This window comes from Rutidosis leptorrhynchoides, chromosome 3 (assembly GCF_046630445.1).
Source record: "Rutidosis leptorrhynchoides isolate AG116_Rl617_1_P2 chromosome 3, CSIRO_AGI_Rlap_v1, whole genome shotgun sequence".
NCBI lineage: Eukaryota > Viridiplantae > Streptophyta > Magnoliopsida > Asterales > Asteraceae > Rutidosis > Rutidosis leptorrhynchoides.
This window is the reverse complement of record NC_092335.1, coordinates 58,377,737-58,400,079: the sequence shown is the minus strand read 5'-3', so window position 1 is coordinate 58,400,079 and position 22,343 is coordinate 58,377,737. Positions and strand designations below refer to the sequence as shown.

General features: G+C 31.7%; 2 protein-coding genes across 5 annotated transcripts; both read right to left on the bottom strand.

Annotated features, from left to right (window-relative positions):
* Positions 1-487: 487 nt before the first annotated feature.
* Positions 488-4,279, bottom strand: LOC139896167 (ruvB-like protein 1). The gene is made up of 12 exons (XM_071878758.1): positions 4,098-4,279; positions 3,476-3,664; positions 3,161-3,292; positions 2,906-3,055; positions 2,621-2,776; positions 1,903-2,037; positions 1,759-1,824; positions 1,563-1,669; positions 1,316-1,415; positions 1,106-1,197; positions 943-1,012; positions 488-863 (listed from the first exon to the last, which is right to left on the bottom strand). Exons 1-12 carry the CDS (start codon positions 4,176-4,178, stop codon positions 774-776), a joined length of 1,368 nt encoding a protein of 455 aa, XP_071734859.1. The 5' UTR covers positions 4,179-4,279; the 3' UTR covers positions 488-773.
* Positions 4,280-6,848: 2,569 nt separating this feature from the next.
* LOC139896166 (uncharacterized) lies at positions 6,849-10,442 on the bottom strand. Of its 4 annotated transcripts, none has more exons than XM_071878754.1 (8): positions 10,226-10,442; positions 9,179-9,682; positions 8,427-8,586; positions 7,907-8,222; positions 7,734-7,818; positions 7,530-7,620; positions 7,363-7,442; positions 6,849-7,275 (listed from the first exon to the last, which is right to left on the bottom strand). In XM_071878754.1, exons 1-8 carry the CDS (start codon positions 10,292-10,294, stop codon positions 7,051-7,053), a joined length of 1,530 nt encoding a protein of 509 aa, XP_071734855.1. In that variant the 5' UTR covers positions 10,295-10,442; the 3' UTR covers positions 6,849-7,050. The 4 variants fall into 4 exon arrangements, with proteins under 4 accessions (XP_071734855.1, XP_071734857.1, XP_071734858.1 ...); XM_071878756.1 differs by having other exon boundaries at positions 7,734-7,806; XM_071878757.1 differs by having other exon boundaries at positions 6,850-7,275; positions 7,907-8,204.
* Positions 10,443-22,343: the final 11,901 nt, after the last annotated feature.

The window sequence follows — 22,343 nt, the reverse complement described above, 5'->3', positions numbered from 1 at the left end:
ACCCAAAAAATATACAAATTCTTGGATTTAAGACTTACCTCAAGTAAGAAGATGCCTTACTAGCAAAGTTCAAAGTAGGCAAAATTGGTTATGATTCTTCTTTCTTCTTTAACCTCTAGCACTTCTCTCATCACAATCTCTCTTTAAGGTTTGAGGAAAAAAATAGTTTATGTGAGAAATGGGGAGTTGGATCTAATTCGGGCCGAATCCGAGTTTGAAGTAAATAACACACTACTCCCTTCATTTCTCCCATTTCTTCACAAACACCCCTCCAGACAGCATTTCCATTTTAAATTGTATAAAATCGGCTCGGTTTTGACCACTGATTTTAAATCTGTGATGTGTTATTGATAACAAAATAAACAGAATATTTTGATCGCAAGTGTAGCGTGTTACACTTTCCTACCCGATTTCCATGCATTCGTTATTGTGTGAATGATTGTAAGCGGTGAAAAAAAAAAACACCCATAACACCGATGAAACCATGATGACAAACACGGAACAATAAATAATTAATGCACACAAATTCTGGGACTGATAAGTTTGATTTTGAACATTAGGAAAAAAACAACCCTACTTTTTGTTCTTCTAATTGGACCAAAAAATTAGCATCCTTGTACAGCAAAACCTGGGTGACTGCTCCATTAGACTCAACAGGACAATAACTTTTTCAGATACCTAAGCAAAGTCCATGATAAGTATCTGCAAGGAACATATTTTGACGCTCAGAAAATATACCCGAAACTGAGCCCAATTCCAAGCTACATGATTGATCACGATATGTATCTATCTTGTTGCTCCTGTAGAAGTTTGGCCGATGTCTTAGCGTTCAGATAAAGACTGCTCACTTCTTCAAGATCCGCCTGTATTGATTAATTGACAAGATGTGAACATATGTTTAAGATATGATACAAAAAAATGCAAATGAAAAGTAGTAATTACCTTGCAAATACCCTCGCGCCCATTCATCTTCGCCACAACGCTGCCAGGTGTCAGTAATTGTACTGCATGCCTGTGGTTAATAAGAATAATAACTATCAACATTCAACATAAAATATGAAGTTAAAAAAAAAAAAAAAAAATCATAGCATGTGAAAAGTCAAACCTCAAAGATGCTTGTTGACCAATCTCACCGAGATAAGCTAAACTTTCCTCATCGATAGATAGTTCCTCCACCTGTGCCCTGATAGCCAATATCTGACCAAAACATCATCAAACAATGGCTTTACATATATCTGAACATTTTAGTTGATTTGTAGTACACAATACACTGAGCCAAACTCAAACGTCAATTGGATTGAGATCTGTTTTATACCTGAATCATTTCAGCCGGACCATATGTTTCTGTTCGTATAATCACCAGCCTGTCTAAAAGATCCACTGGTATGCCATGCGGGCTTGCCATATCAGTTCCTCTGCAAATTTAGTTATTAATCAATAAATAAAGACCGTCATTTTGTATGTATTACACAATTCTTCAAATGTCGTAAGTCAGTAATATACATGGCACGAGTAATAAGTAACTATGAATTAAAAGTCAGCAAATGAATACAAAACTTCACCTAACGGTACATATCCCTCGATTGGTGGCAAATATTACAATTGGAGACAGTGAGCTTTCCAGTGCACGGTTCAAGTATGAAAAACATTCCATATCCAGCATATGTACCTGAAAAAATTATATAGATTATTCACCAGATATATATTTATATATCATGTAATACAGAAAGGTATAAAAAAGGCCCAAGTGAGAAGTACTTCGTCGATAAATAAGACACCAGGGACAAGCTCTGCCACCCCTTCATCGATATAACGGTTAACAACCTGAAATTAACATAAACTCATTTGTCAGGCATTTCAAATTTACAAACTTAAGATCTAAAGCTGAAGAATAATAAACACCTTATTGATTTCTTGTCGTAGTTTGTCAGTGATTTCGGTTTTCCTGGGCTTCATCATTTGACCCATTAATGACAATATATCTTGTCCGCCTTGAGGTCGTGCATTCGCAGCATCGAGATCATGAAGCGTGACATCCTAACAAGGTGAATTGAAAGGAAGAACAGAAGACAAACATCAAGCATAATCAAGGTTGAAAAAAGAGGTGAGACGGACACGAGTCGGTCAGGAGTCAGGACTTTAAAAGGTCGAGCCGGTCGAGACGGATGTTGACCAACGTTGACTTTTAAATAAAAATATACATTAGATATAAATATATCAAACATATATATTTTAAAGATAAATATTTTAAAATATGATTCTAAAATAAGATGATGTGTGGTGTTAGTTTAAATAATATATAGGTTTATTTATACTGTTTTCATAAATTGTAGTGTAAGTATATTTATTTATTTATCGGATACTGTGTAAGTCGGTGTTTTCCGTGCTAATATTTAAATGGAATTGGGATTTTCGTTTACACTAGAACAAGGCCAAAAAAAAGTCAACTTTTAACCGACGTTACCCGACTTTGACCTGACTTTTAGCGTTAACCGACTAACTAGACGTTGTTGGGCAACGGGACGGGCTATTCACCAAACCGCCACAAACGCCGTTTGCAACCATGGGCATAATCACCGACGGAATCGCATAAAAGATCTGTAGTCTTCTGAAAACAAACCTGAACTATCTCTTTCTTCTTATGAACCTCTCCTTTAGGAAGAGGAACATACTCTTCGGCTTCGAGATCAAATTCTGTAGCAAAGGCATCACTCCTGCCTACCCTTTTGACTGCACCACTATTTGCTTCTATATATATAACATCACCAACAGCCACCTGCAGATTCAATACTATCAGGGAACAAATCACGAGCATTAACTTTTTCCCCTCTTGTTATTAGGTTTGAAACAAGATTTTGTTTACATCGATAACAGCAACCTATAGCATACAAAAAGGATGACGTACCTTTTCCTTAATCAAGGCATCATAAATAGTTGGGTCCAACTTCAATTGCTTTGTTCCTTTAACAGTTTTTAGTCCAATAATAACGTGACTTATGGCTTTGCCATATCCACCAGTCACACTTTCGGTTTCCTCTGGAGATAGTTCAGTCACCTAAAATCAAGTTTGCCAGATTAATAAACTGTTGTTACATCATCAAATATAATTCAAAATCCCGACAAAAAAAAAAAAAAAAAAATGTTGAGTTTTGCTTCTTACCTCTCCTTCATAAACCTCCTTATTTTCCTTGATACGTAGTCCAATAGCCCGCCTGAAATTCTCCATCAAGACCTCCGTTTTCTTTACTTCTGATGAGTATACTTCTGATCCAACCATCGGACAAAATGGAACCTGCAGATAATATTTTATTTAAGCACATTCTTGTGTACGCTTCCATGACTTTACAAAAAGATATCATAAATGATATAACAACAGAGCAAAAAAAATAGGCAAATTCTTATTTTTTTTCAAATAGGCAACAAAATGAATGCACTTTCGCATTGTGGGGTTGTTACACTATATAATATGGCATACCTTAGTACCAAGCTCTTGGCAAATACCAAGAGCAAGGGCTGTTTTACCGGTACCAGGTGGTCCCGCAAGTAAAAGTGCCCGTCCTGCCATCTTTTTTTGGCGGATCATATCGACTACAAGCCCACCAGCCTCTCTTGCTGCCACTTGACCCACAAATCCAGCAGCTAACGGTATGGCTTTGCCAGTAGCCTAGACCAAAAACATTGATACACTTATCACAATTAGCTCATCATAACATAAATTTCAATTCAACACGAAACATATATCATACCTCATATATTAGCAGCCCTGACCAAAAAGTAATTATTCATTTAAATGATAGTAAATTCAATCCATCAAATTTGCTAATAGCCCGAAATGAACGATAAGCACATTAATTTTTCTTAAACACATATTCAGCTTCAAACACATAACATTTGTTTAAAAAGCAACAATTTATAGCAACCGTAAACCTAAAAGGAGTAAAAAGGCAATAAAATTAATCCCACACAGTTACAATTTCTACCCTGAAGAAATAATTGACGTCAAAAAACTAATTTTCAGAGCGAATCATGAAATAGATTAATAGCAAGAAATAGAATGATAAACCCTAAACCCTAAGTTTTAAGAAAGAAAAATAAACCTCAAGACCAAGGCCTTTGATATGAGTGTGAGTAGCGATTCTCTGCTTTTTAGTTGTAGATTGAACTTCTTCTATCTTCATCTTCTTCTGCTTTCGTTTTCTTTGATCTCTCTGGTATGTGTGTTTTTTTGTGTATATGATGAAAAATGCTTCTTGTTTGTTTTTATGGAGAAAGTGGGAAATTGCACAGGACCCGTATGTGGAGTTCGGGTCGCAGTTAGGGTTTGTCTTTTTCATTTATACAAATTGGCCCTGAAAATATTTGCTTATTGTCACATTTAGTCCTCCTTGTATGTGAAAGATGATACAAGTAGGATAAAGTTAGGGTTTATGCATTGTGGCTTTGTTCTGTTTTTTTTTTTTTTCTTATTTATATTTATATTTATATTTATATTTATAATAAGTATATTAGCCAACACCAATGAATAATACTCGGGTGATGTCATCACGACGTCACATATTTCGTCTTTTAGTGGTTTTTTTTTCTTCCTTTTTTTGCAGTTTTTCATTCCGATTATCTGGCCCAACGGAGTGGGCTACTCCGGACCTCCATCTAGTTAATTTTAATTAGTGGGTGAACTGAATAACGGAAAATGTTATTTTCGTTCATGCTACTTGAGAAAGTAAAGATTTTTTATTCAGATGTATGAAATTGGGTTATGTGACTTTTTTTTTAGCCTTTTCATTATTCATCCCAATCTATGCTCTAGTGAGACTTAGACTTAAGATGTTTTTTTTTTAGATATCAGAACTTCAATTACTATGCTTGCTATCTGATGGTTAACTATTGGAGTAATTTATTTTGATTAACGAATCAACAGTTAGCACCAAATTTACATACAAAAGATTGTATCTAACTAAGGTGGTGATAAATCCAACAATGTTTTTGATAAATCCACTAACATTATTATTCATTGATTGTTTGTACAATACAATCTATCATTGTACAGAATAAATAGATTTATCAAAACCATTATTGAATATAGACAAAATTGCTTTTTTTCATCCCTGTGTTTTCCCATTTTATCCATTTTCATCCTTGTGTTTTATTTCCTGCAATTTTCATCCTTAAAAGCATTTTTAGGTCTCAATTTCACCCCTCACCCCTAGAGAAAGTTAATTGTCCATCAAATAGGGTAAAATACGATTATATCGAGAGTTTAGAGTAATTTTTGTAAACAATCCAAAGTCATCACATGTCTCATCTTTTACACTTTGATTTGTCAGATTTATGACCACTTAACGTACTACTTCACTTGCTAATTCTTGTAATTTCTTTGCTATGTGTATACTTATATATAAGTGGGTTTTCTGTAAAGGTAATATCTTTTTTATCTTTTTGTTATGTTGAATGCATATGCATACTGTAGAACTGAATTTGGGACTTTTATGGCTGGTGATCTGCTAGTGAATAGAGATGGTCTTCGAATTGTTTCTCAAAGCCAAATTGATACCTTAAGTTTATTGCTTTTATGGATCTAGGTTTCTTAGCATTTGATATTTAGTTGCTAAATTTCATGTATACTGTTGTAAAGTTAGTTCCTTCTTTGTATTGCATCAGGGTGCTTGAAATTACCATGAACTTTGCTAGTCTTGTTTGATCAGTTTGATATTACGAAAATGATAGTATTACTTTGATACGGTATGGGTTATAAATGTTGAGATGCCTTTAAACTGTGTAAGCAAGATGACTTGAAGTGTGAACTTGAAGTGACTCTTGTTTTGAACTCATGAAAAAGAAACATTACTAATGAATAATACCGATTACAGTATCACTAGACCGGACCGGTTGAATAATTTATTTCTTTTCTTACTTGAATAGAAAATTTTTGGTTCAGCCACCCCTTATTCAACCATCGGACAACCAGTTAAGCTTAGCCGATTTCGATGCGGTTAAAGTCGTTGGAAAGGGAAATGGTGGAATTGTTCGATTGGTGCAGCACAAGTGGACAGCGTAGTTTTTCTGCTTTAAAGGTAGTTTTGATAAGATTCATCTTTAATACCTTATTGAAACATTAGCCTCTGTCAGATGAAACTTTTGAGGCTCAATTTACTTGTTTTTATCTTCCTTACCAATTATTATTATTAGGTGATTCAAATGAATGTTAAAGAGTCGGCTCGCTGGCAAATTGCACAAGAACATAAAATCAACCAGTCATCACAGTGTACAAACGTTGTTGTCTGCTACCAATCTTTTTATGATAATGGTGCTGACAAATCAAAGTGCAACTTTGGTGATGAATTTGGATTATTTACAAAAAATACTCTAAACTCTCACTATAATCATATTTTACCCTATTTAACGGACAATTAACTTTCATTAGGGTGAGGGATGAAATTGGGACATGAAAATGCTTTTAAGGATGAAAATTGCAGAAAATAAAACACAGGGATGAAAATGAATAAAATGTGAAAACACAGGGACGAAATGATCAATTTTGTCTGAATATATCACTACCCATCTAACTAAACAATAACTCAACAATTAGCACCAATGTTCCAGGCCCAAATACAAATGAGGTGGATAAAGGGTTTAGGGCCTTAGGCTAGCAAATGTTTTGGACTCAATAACTATACCATGATTTTTGGAATTTCATTTTTTTACTTTGTTAATATACATAGGATTTTAATTTTCAAAAGATGAGTGTTTTTTTCATTTCAGATTAAATAGTTGGAGTACCAAATTATGTGATGTATATGCTATACTTTATTATCTTACAAAAATGGAGCAAACAACTTAACAGAAGACTAATACTTCAGAATCAATATATAAATATTTTTCTAACACTTTGTTACAATATACATATACATATACATATACATACAATACAAAACACTACCATATTCTATGTCTACCATATTAAAAAGCTACATTCCGTACAATCACAAGATTACACTAGTAAAGTTAACTAAATTAACTTTCAACTTAAATCCCATTAGAGGCTACTATGCTTCATATATCGGTTCTGCGTAAACGATCAGAGTGAGAGGATGACGACGAGTTTCTTGGTGGTTCTTGATGTAAAACCGCCCTGGATTCAGTTTGGTTATTTGATCTTGCATTAAGCCATCTTCTTCTTAATCTTAAAACCTCCACAATAATTGAACTACCACACATAACCACCCCACATCCGGCAAACGTTGCAAGAAGTATTGATAATACTGGTGTTATATGAATCTGCAGACCATCCAAATTTCCAAATTAGACATATAAATGGGTTCGTTTATACCACATAACGAGTGATCTTATTAAGAAGATTCTTACCACATTGTAGAAAATGTGCGCAAACACAACAACAAATGAAAACTGAATTGATGCATACAACCAAACGAAATTTCTCTTCACTGTTCACAAGAAACGCAATATGGTAAAGACTATTAAGGACGTAAAATTTTCGTTGTAATTTACCACAAAATAGATAGCGTACACACCCATTGTGGAAGCTGTCATAGATGAAAGAAGACCTAAAACGCACGAAAATGGAAGAGAGAGCGCGATTGCACCTGTACCCATGTTCCCAACCTGCATAAAACAAATTACAGTTAAACTTTATCATCTAATTAACTTCATTTTGTTAATCAATATCACATAATCACTTTCGAAACGCACATTGAATAATTACAGAAGTGGCTTACCAGAAGCTGTTCAAGAAAACAGAAGTACCCAAGCATGCTAACAATGACCAAAATGGGGACTTCATGCCACACCCTGTAGATATCACTAAATTAATGATATAAGAACCAAAACTAACATTAGTTGCTAATCAAGAAACCAAATTTGAACAAAAAATCTAAAATCTTTAACTTACCCATATGCATTAATTTCCATATAAGCTGCTGTATTTGCAGCCGAATTTGGGTTTCTAGCGGTACTTTGTATTCTTAATAGTGTAACAGGTAGGTTTTCGACGTCTTGATGACATACATCGCATGTTTTGTTACCCTTTATACTAAACCACTTTATTGCACATTCTTTATGGGCCAAAGCAAGTTCACCTTTGCAGCTGCATTCCAACTTTAAAGTTTCTCCACCTTCACATAATTCAACAAAACATATCCTACAAACTGCCTCTTCTTCGGGTATATCTTCGCCACCATCACTTTCATCTTCATCTAGAAAAATACCTTTTATCATACGTATTTTTATTTAGGATTTTTCTAACGACGGTCGTTAAGGTGCAAAAAGACTTGTACTTTTTAATATCTGCCATGTAAAAGTCAACATTAACAGTTTTATACAACACATTAATGCACCTTAGGGTTGTCGTTAAGAAAATCCTTTTATTTAACACCATAAAGTTTAAATCTTTGTTGCGATTTTGAACTCACCGGCATTATTAATAGGAGAAGGAGTTGGTGAGGTGGGATCAATCTCCTTCACTGGAGTTGAAGGAATCACGCGAAAAAATGAATCCATACGCTTAATACATGGATCTTTATTGAGGTTTGGAACTGATCGCGATCGAGCCATATGTTTTTGGACTTTAGCCTACCAATATCACATATAACAACATATTGAGTTTTTTCAACTGATAAAATGTCGAAAGGTAAAACTATAGGTTCTTTTCAGGTCAGTTTGAGTTATATTACATCTCTAGTGCATCAAACCAGTAAAAGTTTGGACAAAATGTGTTTTGGGCCAGCCTGAATCAGACCATTCTAACACTCGTTTTGACCCATTACTCAACCCTGTTCATTTGCCACCCATTAGTATAGATGATCTCTGTGCGCCTTAGAGGGTGTGCAAGATAGGCTATCAAAAAGGGCCTGAAATTTTGAAAAGTCTCTTTATTTATGCTTGTTTTGCTATCCGTCCGAGTAGGGCAAAAAGAACCTACAACCGGAATAATTTTTTTTATTCTTTCGACACAAAATACTGCAACTTAGAAGTCATTTTGATTGAGGGATCTTGGAAACAATGATATTTGTTTTGCTATCTATTGTGAAGACTTTTTATAGTATTATTGTATTATCCTTTTTATAAGAATTGAAAATTTTAACGCCCCATTTTTATGTCTCGCAGGGACTTATAAAATAATGAGACGACCCACATTGAACTAGGGATACGAAAATCAACATACCTCCAAATTAAGGGAACCTCTTGAGCTTCCCAAAACGGGTAACGGGCCCGAATGACCAACAGGGGTAACGGGTAAAGATGATGCCGTCTTCATACGAGGGGTAAAAATCTTTGTAAACGACCATGATCTTGAAAACAAAGCCTTTTCTTGAGATAAAGAAGATGGGGTTGATGGATTGGTACTAACAACAGCCTTTTCTGTATCAGAAACACTAATTCTGTTCTTGAAACTCAATTTTGTTAAAAGATTTTTCTTCAAAGATTTGGTTCGAGGTGTGTTTGCAGATGGTGATGCAAGTGGTCGAACGTCCGATGCGGTCGGTGTTAAGTTAAAGTTTACTTTTTTAGGTGTTGGAGTTGGTGTTTGAGGCATTTTTATGGAAATAAATTCTTGTGTTGAAGAAGGTTGTATTGATCTTGATGGTATCTCCAAGAACAAGTTTGGTTTTCTCCATTGTTTGTTGATTTGTCCTTCTAATTTTGACTCAGAAATGTCTTCTTCAACCTATAAACAAATGATAATTCATTAAAATGATTAATAAAGATTACATGATTAATAATGAACCAATAATCATAGCTCAGAAAGCAAGGTTTATGAATAATAATTCCTAGCATTTGTTTTTGTAAAACTTGAAAAAGGTGGCAGTTTCAACTCACTAGTATATTATAATAAGAAGCTATTAACTTCCATCCAAGATTCAGGGAAGTTTTAAACAATTGAGTAACTTCATTTATTAATTAATTGATTAATGTCCTATTAGACAACATCATTAGGTTTTAAAAAAATACTATATACTTGAACTACAAAGTTTACTTCAAACAACCATGCTATAATAACTTATAACTTAATAAGCTCTTATGTTTGCTACTCATGATGAACAGCTATTAAGTAATTGCTTCAATCACTAACAGATCTACATCATGAAATTCAACAAGATCATAACTTTAGTAACTAATGATCAAAATAAGGATGACCCATAAAAATATCCACATCCATAAAACAAATCTTGCTTAATAATATAAGTTACTATATATAATAAAATTGGACCTTATCAATAGGGATTGCAACTTCTTCAACAGTTGATGAACTTGAATCATGCACTTCAAATACAGACATGGTGTTGTTAGTTTAAGGTTTCTTTCAACAACTTGAAATTTGAGCACAAATATGAAAGATTTGAAGATGGAGAGAGTTAGTGAAATGTAGGAACTAAAATGAAGATGGTATGAAGAAATTTGATGATGATGTTGGTAGTGGCAGTAATGGTATAGAAACAGAGGGATGGTGTACTGGTGTGGGAGTGGCATTTATATCCTTTTTTATGTCTTAAGAATATTGGTATATTATTCCATTTTTTTATAAATTTATTAAATGCATATATTCTTGGATAATTGTCTTCAACTCACCACTTAAAGAATATCATATGAAATGGGGTTAGTACATTCATATTTTCTTTTCTTTCTTCTTTCTATTCTCCGTAATATTGTATTAGGCAACGTTTTGTCATAACATGATAGTTTAGTTCTTACCATCCTAATATCCATACCAAAAGTCTTGAATTTATATTTTACTGGCAACACATATTGACATTGACATAGTTAGAAAAAAGTTCATAAACGATAAATAACTCGATTAGATCACATACATTTGATTAAATATATTGTTCTTTCCATATAACTCGAATAGGAAAAAAAAATCCATTTGTTTACTCGTTTATCCTTTTTGAATAATTTGACATAGTCAGGAATTGAACCCGGTTGGTGTACTTCATTGGGCAACTCAGTGACCACTCAGACAAGCCTACGCGGTTGAAATCATTTGTATATTTTTATAAATATATAATGCATAATTTTAAATTTTAATATATATTTAGATTAGAAATCTAGATATGTACTAAAATGAAAAAGCTGAAAAATGTTGTGGGGAATACTTTTCAACTACCTCCTACCTCCCACTCAAGTCATACCATCCTCCTTTTCCTTTCCATCCAAATATAACCCATTCCCACTTTTTATTATTTCTAATGTTTCCATTTTCTTTATCAACTAATGCTTATCTTAAACATTAATCTTCAATCATTATAATGATTCTGAATGCAAACATTTTACTATTATCTAGTGTCATAATTTTTTTTTTAAAAAGGGGCTACCTAAAAAAAGATAAGTTTCAATAGTATAAGATTTAAGTTATGTCCAATCGCTGTTAAAAAAAAAAATAAAAAAAAATTAAGTTATGTAACAGAAGGATTTTTGTGATAAATATGATTGGAGACTTGTAAACGCCTTTTTTTAAACATAAAGTAGCTAAACAATATTACCCTTTTGTTAAAAAGATTACGATACATAAATTTTGGGGATGATTTTCACACACACTTTTTTGATCCTCACACACCTATTTTAACCTTTTACTCTTCTAATAATACTCAATTGGTGTGTGAGGATCAAAAAAGTGTATGTGAGAATCATCCCCCTAAATTTTGAAGTTACATAAGTACATACCCCTCTTACTAGCTCTGTCCTGGGTATAATGATGTATTATTTAAAATTTTTAGAACACTATGCAATAAAGAAGTACCATTAATCCACAAGTTAACATATTATTGTATTTGATCAAAACAGCAACATAACTTATTAACTTTACTATGGGGAGATGATTCTCACACAACACTTTTTGATCCCTATACACTTTTGTCTCATAAGTTGACAGTTATGCCCCTAGAAAGTTGAACTTATATTATTATTATAAGTATAAGTAAGGGTAGATTAGGTAATTAGGTGTAAATGGACCAAAATGTAGTGTGTGAGAATCACCTCTTTAATTATTTAATTAAGAAATATTCTGATTAACTATATATATAAATAACTTTAATTGAAAGATACTAGCAATATAAATTATTGGGATCTGAGTATGTGTGATGCACTAAAGAATGAGGATAGCAATGAGTGAATATACTCATAACTAAACCTACTATATGTATCACACTAACCATATAAAATCTTGCTTTTCGACCTGCCCACTTAATTTCGGCCCATAATCTTGTGCCAACAAAACAGGTAACCATGTTGCCCATGACCCATATTAACTTAAATACATATCAGCTTTAAATATATGACGATTTATTACATAAACAAAAACACAACGATTGTATCACATAAACAAAAACACAACCATTTTGTATATCTGCCATAAGAATTAAGATCATTAATTTGAATAACAATAGATCAAATGTGGATACAATGATAAAATATTTATATTTATACTTATTTGATATTTTTTTTTTCTAATCATACATATATTTATATTTATCTATATTTACAGAGGTGTCTTTGAGCATAGGCAAGATAGACAACCGCATAGGGCCCAAAAATTTAGAAGGGCCTAAAATTTTGAATATGTAAATATTTTTTTCAATATATTTCATTAAATCAAATAAAAAGTTGTCAATTAAAATTAAAATACCTTGTTTTTAATAGTTGAATACAATGTATGTAAATAAATAAATAAATAAATAGGAGTATTACTTCTCTATGCGTAGTGAAAAACTTTAACGTATATGTAGGCTCATTTTTATTTTCGCCTAGAGCCTTTAAATTGTTGAGACGGCTCTGTCTATATCTATTCAATTTCATGCTCATAAGTATTCTTTATTCATATTCATATTTACTGGAGTATAATGTGTAATCATTTTGATGAAAAGAATATACTTCATTACATCCATAATTAAGCAGATTGTGAGAAATATAATTGCTTAATCTCTTTGTTGATTAATCATACATGTAATCATGAGAGGTTCGAAGGGAACAAAGTGATCGAGCGTTCGTGACTCAAAGGTTTTAGGGGCCCAATTATTTTACATATGCAGATATAATCGGAAATTTAAGATACACGGTAAAACAGAAATAACAAAAGCGAAGCATAAGGCCAAAACAACAATCAAATGCTCCATAAAAAGAAAAACCAACGTCCACTAGCATTCTTTTGGGCATTTTTTAAGTAGTTTATATTATTCGTTATGACCTAAGTGCCTTTTTTAAATAGCTTATATTACTCGTGAAGACCTAATGACATTTTTCACCTCGTTTTAGGTACTTAAATTCTTAAGACCGATCATGCATGTTTTGATTATAAGGTGAGACTTTGAAAGAAGGGTTTAAGCTACTAAGTGGTCATATACATTTCATTTTAGTTCAATGTAGATAATATACACAAAAAAAAAAAAAAAAAAAAATACTACTGTAGGCTATATACTTTAAAAGAGTGTGTTAATATAAACCAACATAACTTGTTAAATTTCGAAAAATCATCATTGCCACGTCAATTTTCCGGTCATCTCCTCCGATCAAATTCCGGTAAAAAAAATTTCATTTATAAATAAGATCAACCCATTTGTCAGATCCAAAGTAATTCATCCTCCGTATCTGATTTTTATTATCTTACTTCGTATTTGATTCTTACTCCGTCATTTTTTATTTTTTTCCAGTTTAGCACGAATATGAGAAAAGTAAAAATGAGGAAGGCTTGGTAATCATCTAGTGAATGTTTTCTCAAAAACTCAGAGGCTAACTCAAAGTTTTCATCAAGTTATGAGCATTTTTTGTTTCAGAAAATTATTACTGAAATCGACTGATTTCACCAATTTGGTTATGTGTTTGTGAATCTATCAATGGTTTATGTTTAGAATGATCTACCGCAACTAACTGCAAATTTTGATGAGGTTTTGTCAAGTTTTGAGATGTACGTTTTCAATTTGCACCACCATAAGCCGTCATGGATAGATATGAAGATGACCAGATTTTTTTTTTCAAGATGAAGATAACCGGTTTAACAAGTAGCAGGTTACCTTTTGTATACATCGATACACTTTATTACAGTATGTGACCTACAATGGTATTTTTGGGATATATAGCCTACATTGAAACAAAAGAAAAAGAATATGACTACTGAGTAGCATAAATCCATGAAAAAAATGCCAGTGAGGAATCTTGAGAAAAACCTAGTCCCATATCGTAAACTTTAACGATAACTCCTTACTCGTGAAATATGATGTATAATTCAATGTTATAATAACAACTTTCAATAACAACTGTCGTTTGTTTTGTTTGTTTATAAATCAATAATATCAATAATAATATTAATATTAGATGATCAAATGATCCGAAAAGATAATATGAGTTACTTATATTTACAATAAATGTAATATCAATTTTGTTTATGCACAAAAGAATTGTTGATCGAGGTCGATAATTCTCCGGTGAATGATGTTTGTGGAGACGCCTTAAAGAAACCTCAGGGCTTCTCCAGTGTGGGTGAGGAGGATATGGTCGAGTCCCATTCGGTGGCAAACAAGGATCCTAGCTTGATGGATAAAGATGTGTCGAGAGTGGGTACAAACTTCGATCTCTGTGATGAAGGGTCCATCGTTCAAGATGAAGTTGGTGACGGGTCTGCTGCCGACGATGAGGATATTGAAGACGGGGAGTCTACCCCAGTTACGTCCGACGGAATTCCGGCTTCTGTTTCACCCCGGATTTGGTGCCGGGAAAATATTCGTCTGTAGATGATGAAGATGGATCGAGGAACGAGGTTGAGAGTTCCAATTTTTTTTATGCTACCAATGACACGAGTGAATCTGCTTCTATAGTACCGCCGGATTTGGTGCCAGAAAAAAATCCGTCTGCAGGTGATGAACATGGATCGTGGAACGAGGTTATGTGACGACCCAGAAATTTCCGACTAAATTTAAACTTAATCTTTATATAGTTTCGACACGATAAGCAAAGTCTGTAATGTTGAGTCTCGAAAATTTTGGAACTATGTTCATACATGTAATGACCCGTCCTAATCCATTCGGACGAAGTCCATATCGATTATAAACGATTCACAAAAGTTGATTACATCGCGAGGTATTTGACCTCTATATGATACATTTTACAAACATTACATTCAATTTTAAAAGATAATCTTTCTTTACAATGAAAATTGAGGGTAGGCATACCATTTCATAATATATCTAACTATAATTGACTTAATAATAATCTTGATGAACGCAACAACTCGAATGCAACGTCTTTTAAAATATGTCATGAATGACTCCAATTAATTTCTCTAATATGAGCAAATGCACAGCGGAAGATTTCTTTCATACCTGAGAATAAACATGTTTTCAAGTGTCAACCAAAAGGTTGGTGAGTTCATTAGTTTAACATAAATAATCATTTCCAACATTTTAATAGACTACAAGATTTTTATTTCTCATAAATAAACGTCCCATGCATAGAGACAAAAATATCATTCATATGGATTGAACACCTGGTAACCGACATTCACAATATGCATATAAGAATATCCCCATCATTCCGGGATCCTCCTTCGGACATGATATAAATTTTGAAGTACTAAAACATCCGGTACTTTGGATGGGGCTTGTTGGGCCCGATAGATCTATCTTTAGAGTTCGCGTCAATTAGGGTGTATGTTCCCTAATTCTTAGATTACCAGACTTAATAAAAAGGGGCATATTCGATTTCGATAATTCAACCATAGAATGTAGTTTCACGTACTTGTGTCTATTTCGTAAAACAGTTATAAAAACATCGCATGTATTCTCAGTCCAAAAAACATATATTACAAAAGCATTTAAAAAGGGATTAATGAAACTCACCTAATGTATTTTGTAGTAAAAATACATATGACAATATTGAACAATGCAGGGTTGGCCTCGAATTCACGAACCTATATCATTTATATATATATTAATACATATAAATTATAATCGAATAAATTTATATAAATTATTATTAATAACATACTTGTTATATTAGTTGTTATGTAGATCAATTTAATATATTTAGTTCATATAACTAATATTTATCATAAAAAAATATATTAGGGTTTGTATATGATAACAATATATACTTACGCATTAACTGATATATTATATATATATATATAGTTTAGAAATTATCATTTTATTAATAACAGTATAGTGATATGTAATTTTAATATTATTGTAATGTATTTTTGTATAAAAATACCCCTTTTAAAACTAATGATAATAATAATAATAAGTTTAATAATAACAATACTAATATTTATATTAATAATAAAGATGATATTTTTAGTAATTATACCCATGTCATTAGTGATAATAGTAATTATTATAATACTAATAATTGTAATAATATTAATAATAAATAATAATAATGATAATATTCATATTATCTAATAATAATATAATAATAATAATAATACTAATTATAATAGAAATGAAAAATAAATGTATATAACCTTTTAAAATGCTTTGCTAAAAAGAATTGCCCATACGAGATTCGAACCCGTGACCTCCCGCTCACCAACATCTACCCTAACCATCCCTCCATCCTTGTTTATCTAATTTATATTGTAACCCATGTGTATTTAACCCGTTCTGTTTGACTCAGCCCAAACAGCAAACTCACTTGGCCCAACTGAGACACTTGCGGCCCAACTAACATAGCAAGATCACGGCCCAAGAACAATAGCCCATTTACATATAGAGGAGTCTACCAATTTAAACCCACTTCGTAGGGTTTTAATGGAATAAAAGGTATCGCTTTAGTAACTGTAACATTCATCATCATGATTATAACCATCATTGAAAGGACCCGTTCATATATATTATAAACAATTCACAATAGTTGATTACATCGCGAGGTATTTGACCTCTATATGATACATTTTACAAACATTGCATTCGTTTTTAAAAGACAAACTTTCTTTACAACGAAAGTTGACGGCATGCACACCATTTGATAATACATCCAACTATAATTGACATAATAATAATCTTGATGAACTCAATGACTCGAATGCAACGTCTTTCAAAATATGCCATGAATGACTCCAAGTAATATCCTTAAAATGAGCTAAAGCACAGCGGAAGATTTCTTTAATACCTGAGAATAAACATGCTTTAAAGTGTCAACCAAAAGGTTGGTGAGTTCATAGGTTTATCATAACAATCATTTCAATATATTAATAGACCACAAGATTTTCTTTTATAAATATATGTACACTCGCAAGTGTATAAAAGTATTCTATAAGTTGTAGGCACCCGGTAACAAGCCTTAACGTTCATGTTTTACCCTCTGAAGTACACCAGACCAGGTGTGTTTAATATAACTTCGAAGTACTAAAGCATCCCATAGTCAGGATGGGGTTTGTCAGGCCCAATAGATCTATCTTTAGAATTCGCGCCTACCGTACATAGACAAGTAGTTTAATGTTACCAAGCTAAGGGTATATTTCTGGTTTAAACCCACGTAGAATTTATTTTAGTACTTGTGCCTATTTCGTAAAACATTTATAAAACAGCGCATGTATTCTCAGCCCAAAAATATATATTGCAAAAGCAATTAAAAAGGGAGAAAATGAAACTCATCATACTGTATTTCGTAGTAAAAATACATATAACGTCATTTAACAAGTGCAAGGTTGGCCTCGGATTCACGAACCTATATTAATTATATATATTTATATGTTGGTCAATATTTGTCTAACAATTTTTGGTCAAGTCATAGTGTACCACAATCCTAATGCTCGAGACTAATATGCAAAAGTCAACAAAAGTCAACTTGACCCAAAATGACTTCTAAAATTTATACGTGTTTATTATATAACTTAACTATAGTCGTTTTATATATTTAAATATATTTATTAGATTTTATAATAATAAAAGTCATTTATTAATAAAAATTTATATTAACGTTTATATATGATAAAATATACTTTTATATATCTTAAGTAGGAGTAAAATTTATAAAGTTCACTTAATATCGTAAAACTATAGTGGTAAGTATTATTAATGTAATTATATTACGCGTGGTGAAAAATATCTTTGTATCCCCTATTTATTTGATTAAATAATATTGATCATAATAATAATAAGTAAAAGTTGTATTATTTTGTAATAATAATTATTATTATTCTATAAAAAAATAACAATATTTATATTTACTAAAAATGGTATTATGATAAAATGATAATACTAACATAATAGTAATAATGATATTTTATAATAACAATGATATTTCTATTAAAATAATAACGACGATAGTAATAATAATCATTTTAACAATAATACTAAAATTCAGTTGACTATAACTTTCTAATCCGTTCATCGAAACCATTCGATATCTAAATGAAAAGTTCTTAATTTTTCGCTAGCTTTCCAATGACATGCATATCATATACCCTATCTCAGTAGCATATGTATCTAATTCAGGATTCAACAAACCTATCTAAGGACAATATCGAATGTACAAGCATGCATAATCCTATATACTCGAGCACTAGTCAGGGATACACTATTGATATATAAAAGTTAAGTTATGAGTGCTCACGTATCAATATTGAGATTCAATATTGCAGGAAAGTACGTAGACGCAACGAAGATGATAAACACTAGATTGACCTCACGAGCATACCCATGAACCATACCAATCACCTCCATAGCTATAACCCATAATTTCCTTAGCTTCGACTCATTCAAAAAACTATTTTGAAATCACACGGACATCACTCCGTCGTAATATTTTATGTATACTAATAATATCTTGAAATAATAAAGAGCAAATATATATATATATATATATATATATATATATATATATATATATATATATATATATATATATATATATATATATATATATATATATACCAACTGAAATGTCCCGTTCTTATTGATTAAAAACGTTCCATATTAATTGATTTCGTTGCGAGGTTTTGACCTCTATATGAGACGTTTTTCAAAGACTGCATTCATTTTAAAACAAACCATAACCTTTATTTCATCAATAAAGGTTTAAAAAGCTTTACGTAGATTATCAAATAATGATAATCTAAAATATCCTGTTTACACACGACCATTACATAATAGTTTACAATACAAATATGTTACAACAAAATAAGTTTCTTGAATGCAGTTTTTACACAATATCATACAAGCATGGACTCCAAATCTCGTCCTTATTAAAGTATGCGACAGCGGAAGCTCTTAATAATCACCTGAGAATAAACATGCTTAAAACGTCAACAAAAATGTTGGTGAGTTATAGGTTTAACCTATATATATCAAATCGTAACAATGGACCACAAGATTTCATATTTCAATACACATCCCATACATAGAGATAAAAATTATTCATATGGTGAACACCTGGTAACCGACATTAACAAGATGCATATATATAAGAATATCCCCATCATTCCGGGACACCCTTCGGATATGATATAAATTTCGAAGTACTAAAGCATCCGGTACTTTGGATGGGGTTTGTTAGGCCCAATAGATCTATCTTTAGGATTCGCGTTAATTAGGGTGTCTGTTCCCTAATTCTTAGATTACCAGACTTAATAAAAAGGGGCATATTCGATTTCGATAATTCAACCATAGAATGTAGTTTCACGTACTTGTGTCTATTTTGTAAATCATTTATAAAACCTGCATGTATTCTCATCCCAAAAATATTAGATTTTAAAAGTGGGACTATAACTCACTTTCACAGATTTTTACTTCGTCGGGGAGTAAGACTTGGCCACTGGTTGATTCACGAACCTATAACAATATATACATATATATCAAAGTATGTTCAAAATATATTTACAACACTTTTAATATATTTTGATGTTTTAAGTTTATTAAGTCAGCTGTCCTCGTTAGTAACCTACAACTAGTTGTCCACAGTTAGATGTACAGAAATAAATCGATAAATATTATCTTGAATCAATCCACGACCCAGTGTATACGTATCTCAGTATTGATCACAACTCAAACTATATATATTTTGGAATCAACCTCAACCCTGTATAGCTAACTCCAACATTCACATATAGAGTGTCTATGGTTGTTCTGAAATATATATAGATGTGTCGACATGATAGGTCGAAACATTGTATACGTGTCTATGGTATCTCAAGATTACATAATATACAATACAAGTTGATTAAGTTATGGTTGGAATAGATTTGTTACCAATTTTCACGTAGCTAAAATGAGTAGTTTTTACCAATTTTGTTTTGCTCGCCATTTATTCGTTTCTAATCCGTTTTGAGTGATTTAAGTAGCCACGGTTTCGTATTGAACTTGAATTTATGAAAATAAACAGAAAAGGTATAGGTTTATAGTCGTAAATACAAGTTACAAGTCATTTTTGAAAGAGGTAGTCATTTCCGTCGAAAGAACGACGTCTAGATGACCATTTTAGAAAACATACTTCCACTTTGAGTTTAACCATGATTTTTGGATATAGTTTCATGTTCATAATAAAAATCCTTTTCTCAGAATAACAACTTTTAAATCAAAGTTTATCATAGTTTTTAATTAACTAACCCAAAACAGCCCGCGGTGTTACTACGACGGCGTAAATCCGGTTTTACGGTGTTTTTCGTGTTTCCAGATTTTAAATCATTAAGTTAACATATCATATAGATATAGAACATGTGTTTAGTTGATTTTAAAAGTCAAGTTAGAAGGATTAACTTTTATTTGCGAACAAGTTTAGAATTAACTAAACTATGTTCTAGTGATTACAAGTTTAAACCTTCGAATAAGATAACTTTATATGTATGAATCGAATGATGTTATGAACATCATTACTACCTCAAGTTCCTTGGATAAACCTACTGGAAATGAGAAAAATGGATCTAGCTTCAAAGGATCCTTGGATGGCTCGAAGTTCTTGAAGCAGAATCATGACACGAAAACAAGTTCAAGTAAGATCATCACTTGAAATAAGATTGTTATAGTTATAGAAATTGAACCAAAGCTTGAATATGATTATTACCTTGTATTAGAATGATAACCTACTGTAAGAAACAAAGATTTCTTGAGGTTGGATGATCACCTTACAAGATTGGAAGTGAGCTAGCAAACTTGAAAGTATTCTTGATTTTATGAAACTAGAATTTTTGGAATTTATGAAGAACACTTAGAACTTGAAGATAGAACTTAAGAGAGATCAATTAGATGAATAAAATTGAAGAATGAAAGTGTTTGTAGGTGTTTTTGGTCGTTGGTGTATGGATTAGATATAAAGGATATGTAATTTTGTTTTCATGTAAATAAGTCATGAATGATTACTCATATTTTTGTAATTTTATGAGATATTTCATGCTAGTTTCCAAATGATGGTTCCCACATGTGTTAGGTGACTCACATGGGCTGCTAATAGCTGATCATTGGAGTGTATATACCAATAGTACATACATCTAAAAGCTGTGTATTGTACGAGTACGAATACGGATGCATACGAGTAGAATTGTTGATGAAACTGAACGAGGATGTAATTGTAAGCATTTTTGTTAAGTAGAAGTATTTTGATAAGTGTCTTGAAGTCTTTCAAAAGTGTATGAATACATATTAAAACACTACATGTATATACATTTTAACTGAGTCGTTAAGTCATCGTTAGTCGTTACATGTAAGTGTTGTTTTGAGACCTTTAGGTTAACGATCTTGTTAAATGTTGTTAACCCAAAGTTTATAATATCAAATGAGATTTTAAATTATTATATTATCATGATATTATGATATATTAATATATCTTAATATGATATATACATTTAAATATCGTTACAACGATAATCGTTACATATATGTCTCGTTTCGAAATCCTTAAGTTAGTAGTCTTGTTTTTACTTATGTAGTTCATTGTTAATACACTTAATGATATATTTAATTATCATATTATAATGTTATATATAATATAACAATGTATTAATATGCTTCATATATATTTAGTAAGACGTGGTTATAACGATAATCGTTATATGTATCGTTTCAAGTTTCTTACGTCAATAGTCTCCTTTTTAAGTATATAACTTATTGTTACTATTTTTAATGAGATACTTGATGATCATTATATCATGTTAAACATATATATATTTATTCATTTATGTATCATCATGTCATATACACTTATAGCGTTCGTGAATCATTGGTCAAACTGGGTAATCAGACGTTTACAAAATTTCCGTTTCAATTAACCAAGTCTTAACAAGTTTGATTGTTTAACATGTAGGAAACATTTAATCATGTAAATATAGTTTTCATTAAACATATAATCATAGAAAGGTTCGGAAAAGTTCGGGTCACTACAGTACCTACCCGTTAAATAAATTTCGT

Bases quoted from the DNA above. Each gene is read 5' to 3' on its own strand.
- LOC139896167 (XM_071878758.1), bottom strand. From the start codon at position 4,178: ATGAAGATAGAAGAAGTTCAATCTACAACTAAAAAGCAGAGAATCGCT. The intron at 3,056-3,160 runs GTAAGAAGCAAA...ACTTGATTTTAG, and splicing joins AGGAGGTTTATGAAGGAGAG to GTGACTGAACTATCTCCAGA. The intron at 1,198-1,315 runs GTATAAAACAGA...TGTTTTGGTCAG, and splicing joins GTCCGGCTGAAATGATTCAG to ATATTGGCTATCAGGGCACA.
- LOC139896166 (XM_071878754.1), bottom strand. From the start codon at position 10,294: ATGTCTGTATTTGAAGTGCATGATTCAAGTTCATCAACTGTTGAAGAA. The intron at 7,819-7,906 runs GTAAGTTAAAGA...TCATTAATTTAG, and splicing joins ATGGAAATTAATGCATATGG to TGATATCTACAGGGTGTGGC. The intron at 7,621-7,733 runs GTAAGCCACTTC...TGTTTTATGCAG, and splicing joins GTTTTCTTGAACAGCTTCTG to GTTGGGAACATGGGTACAGG.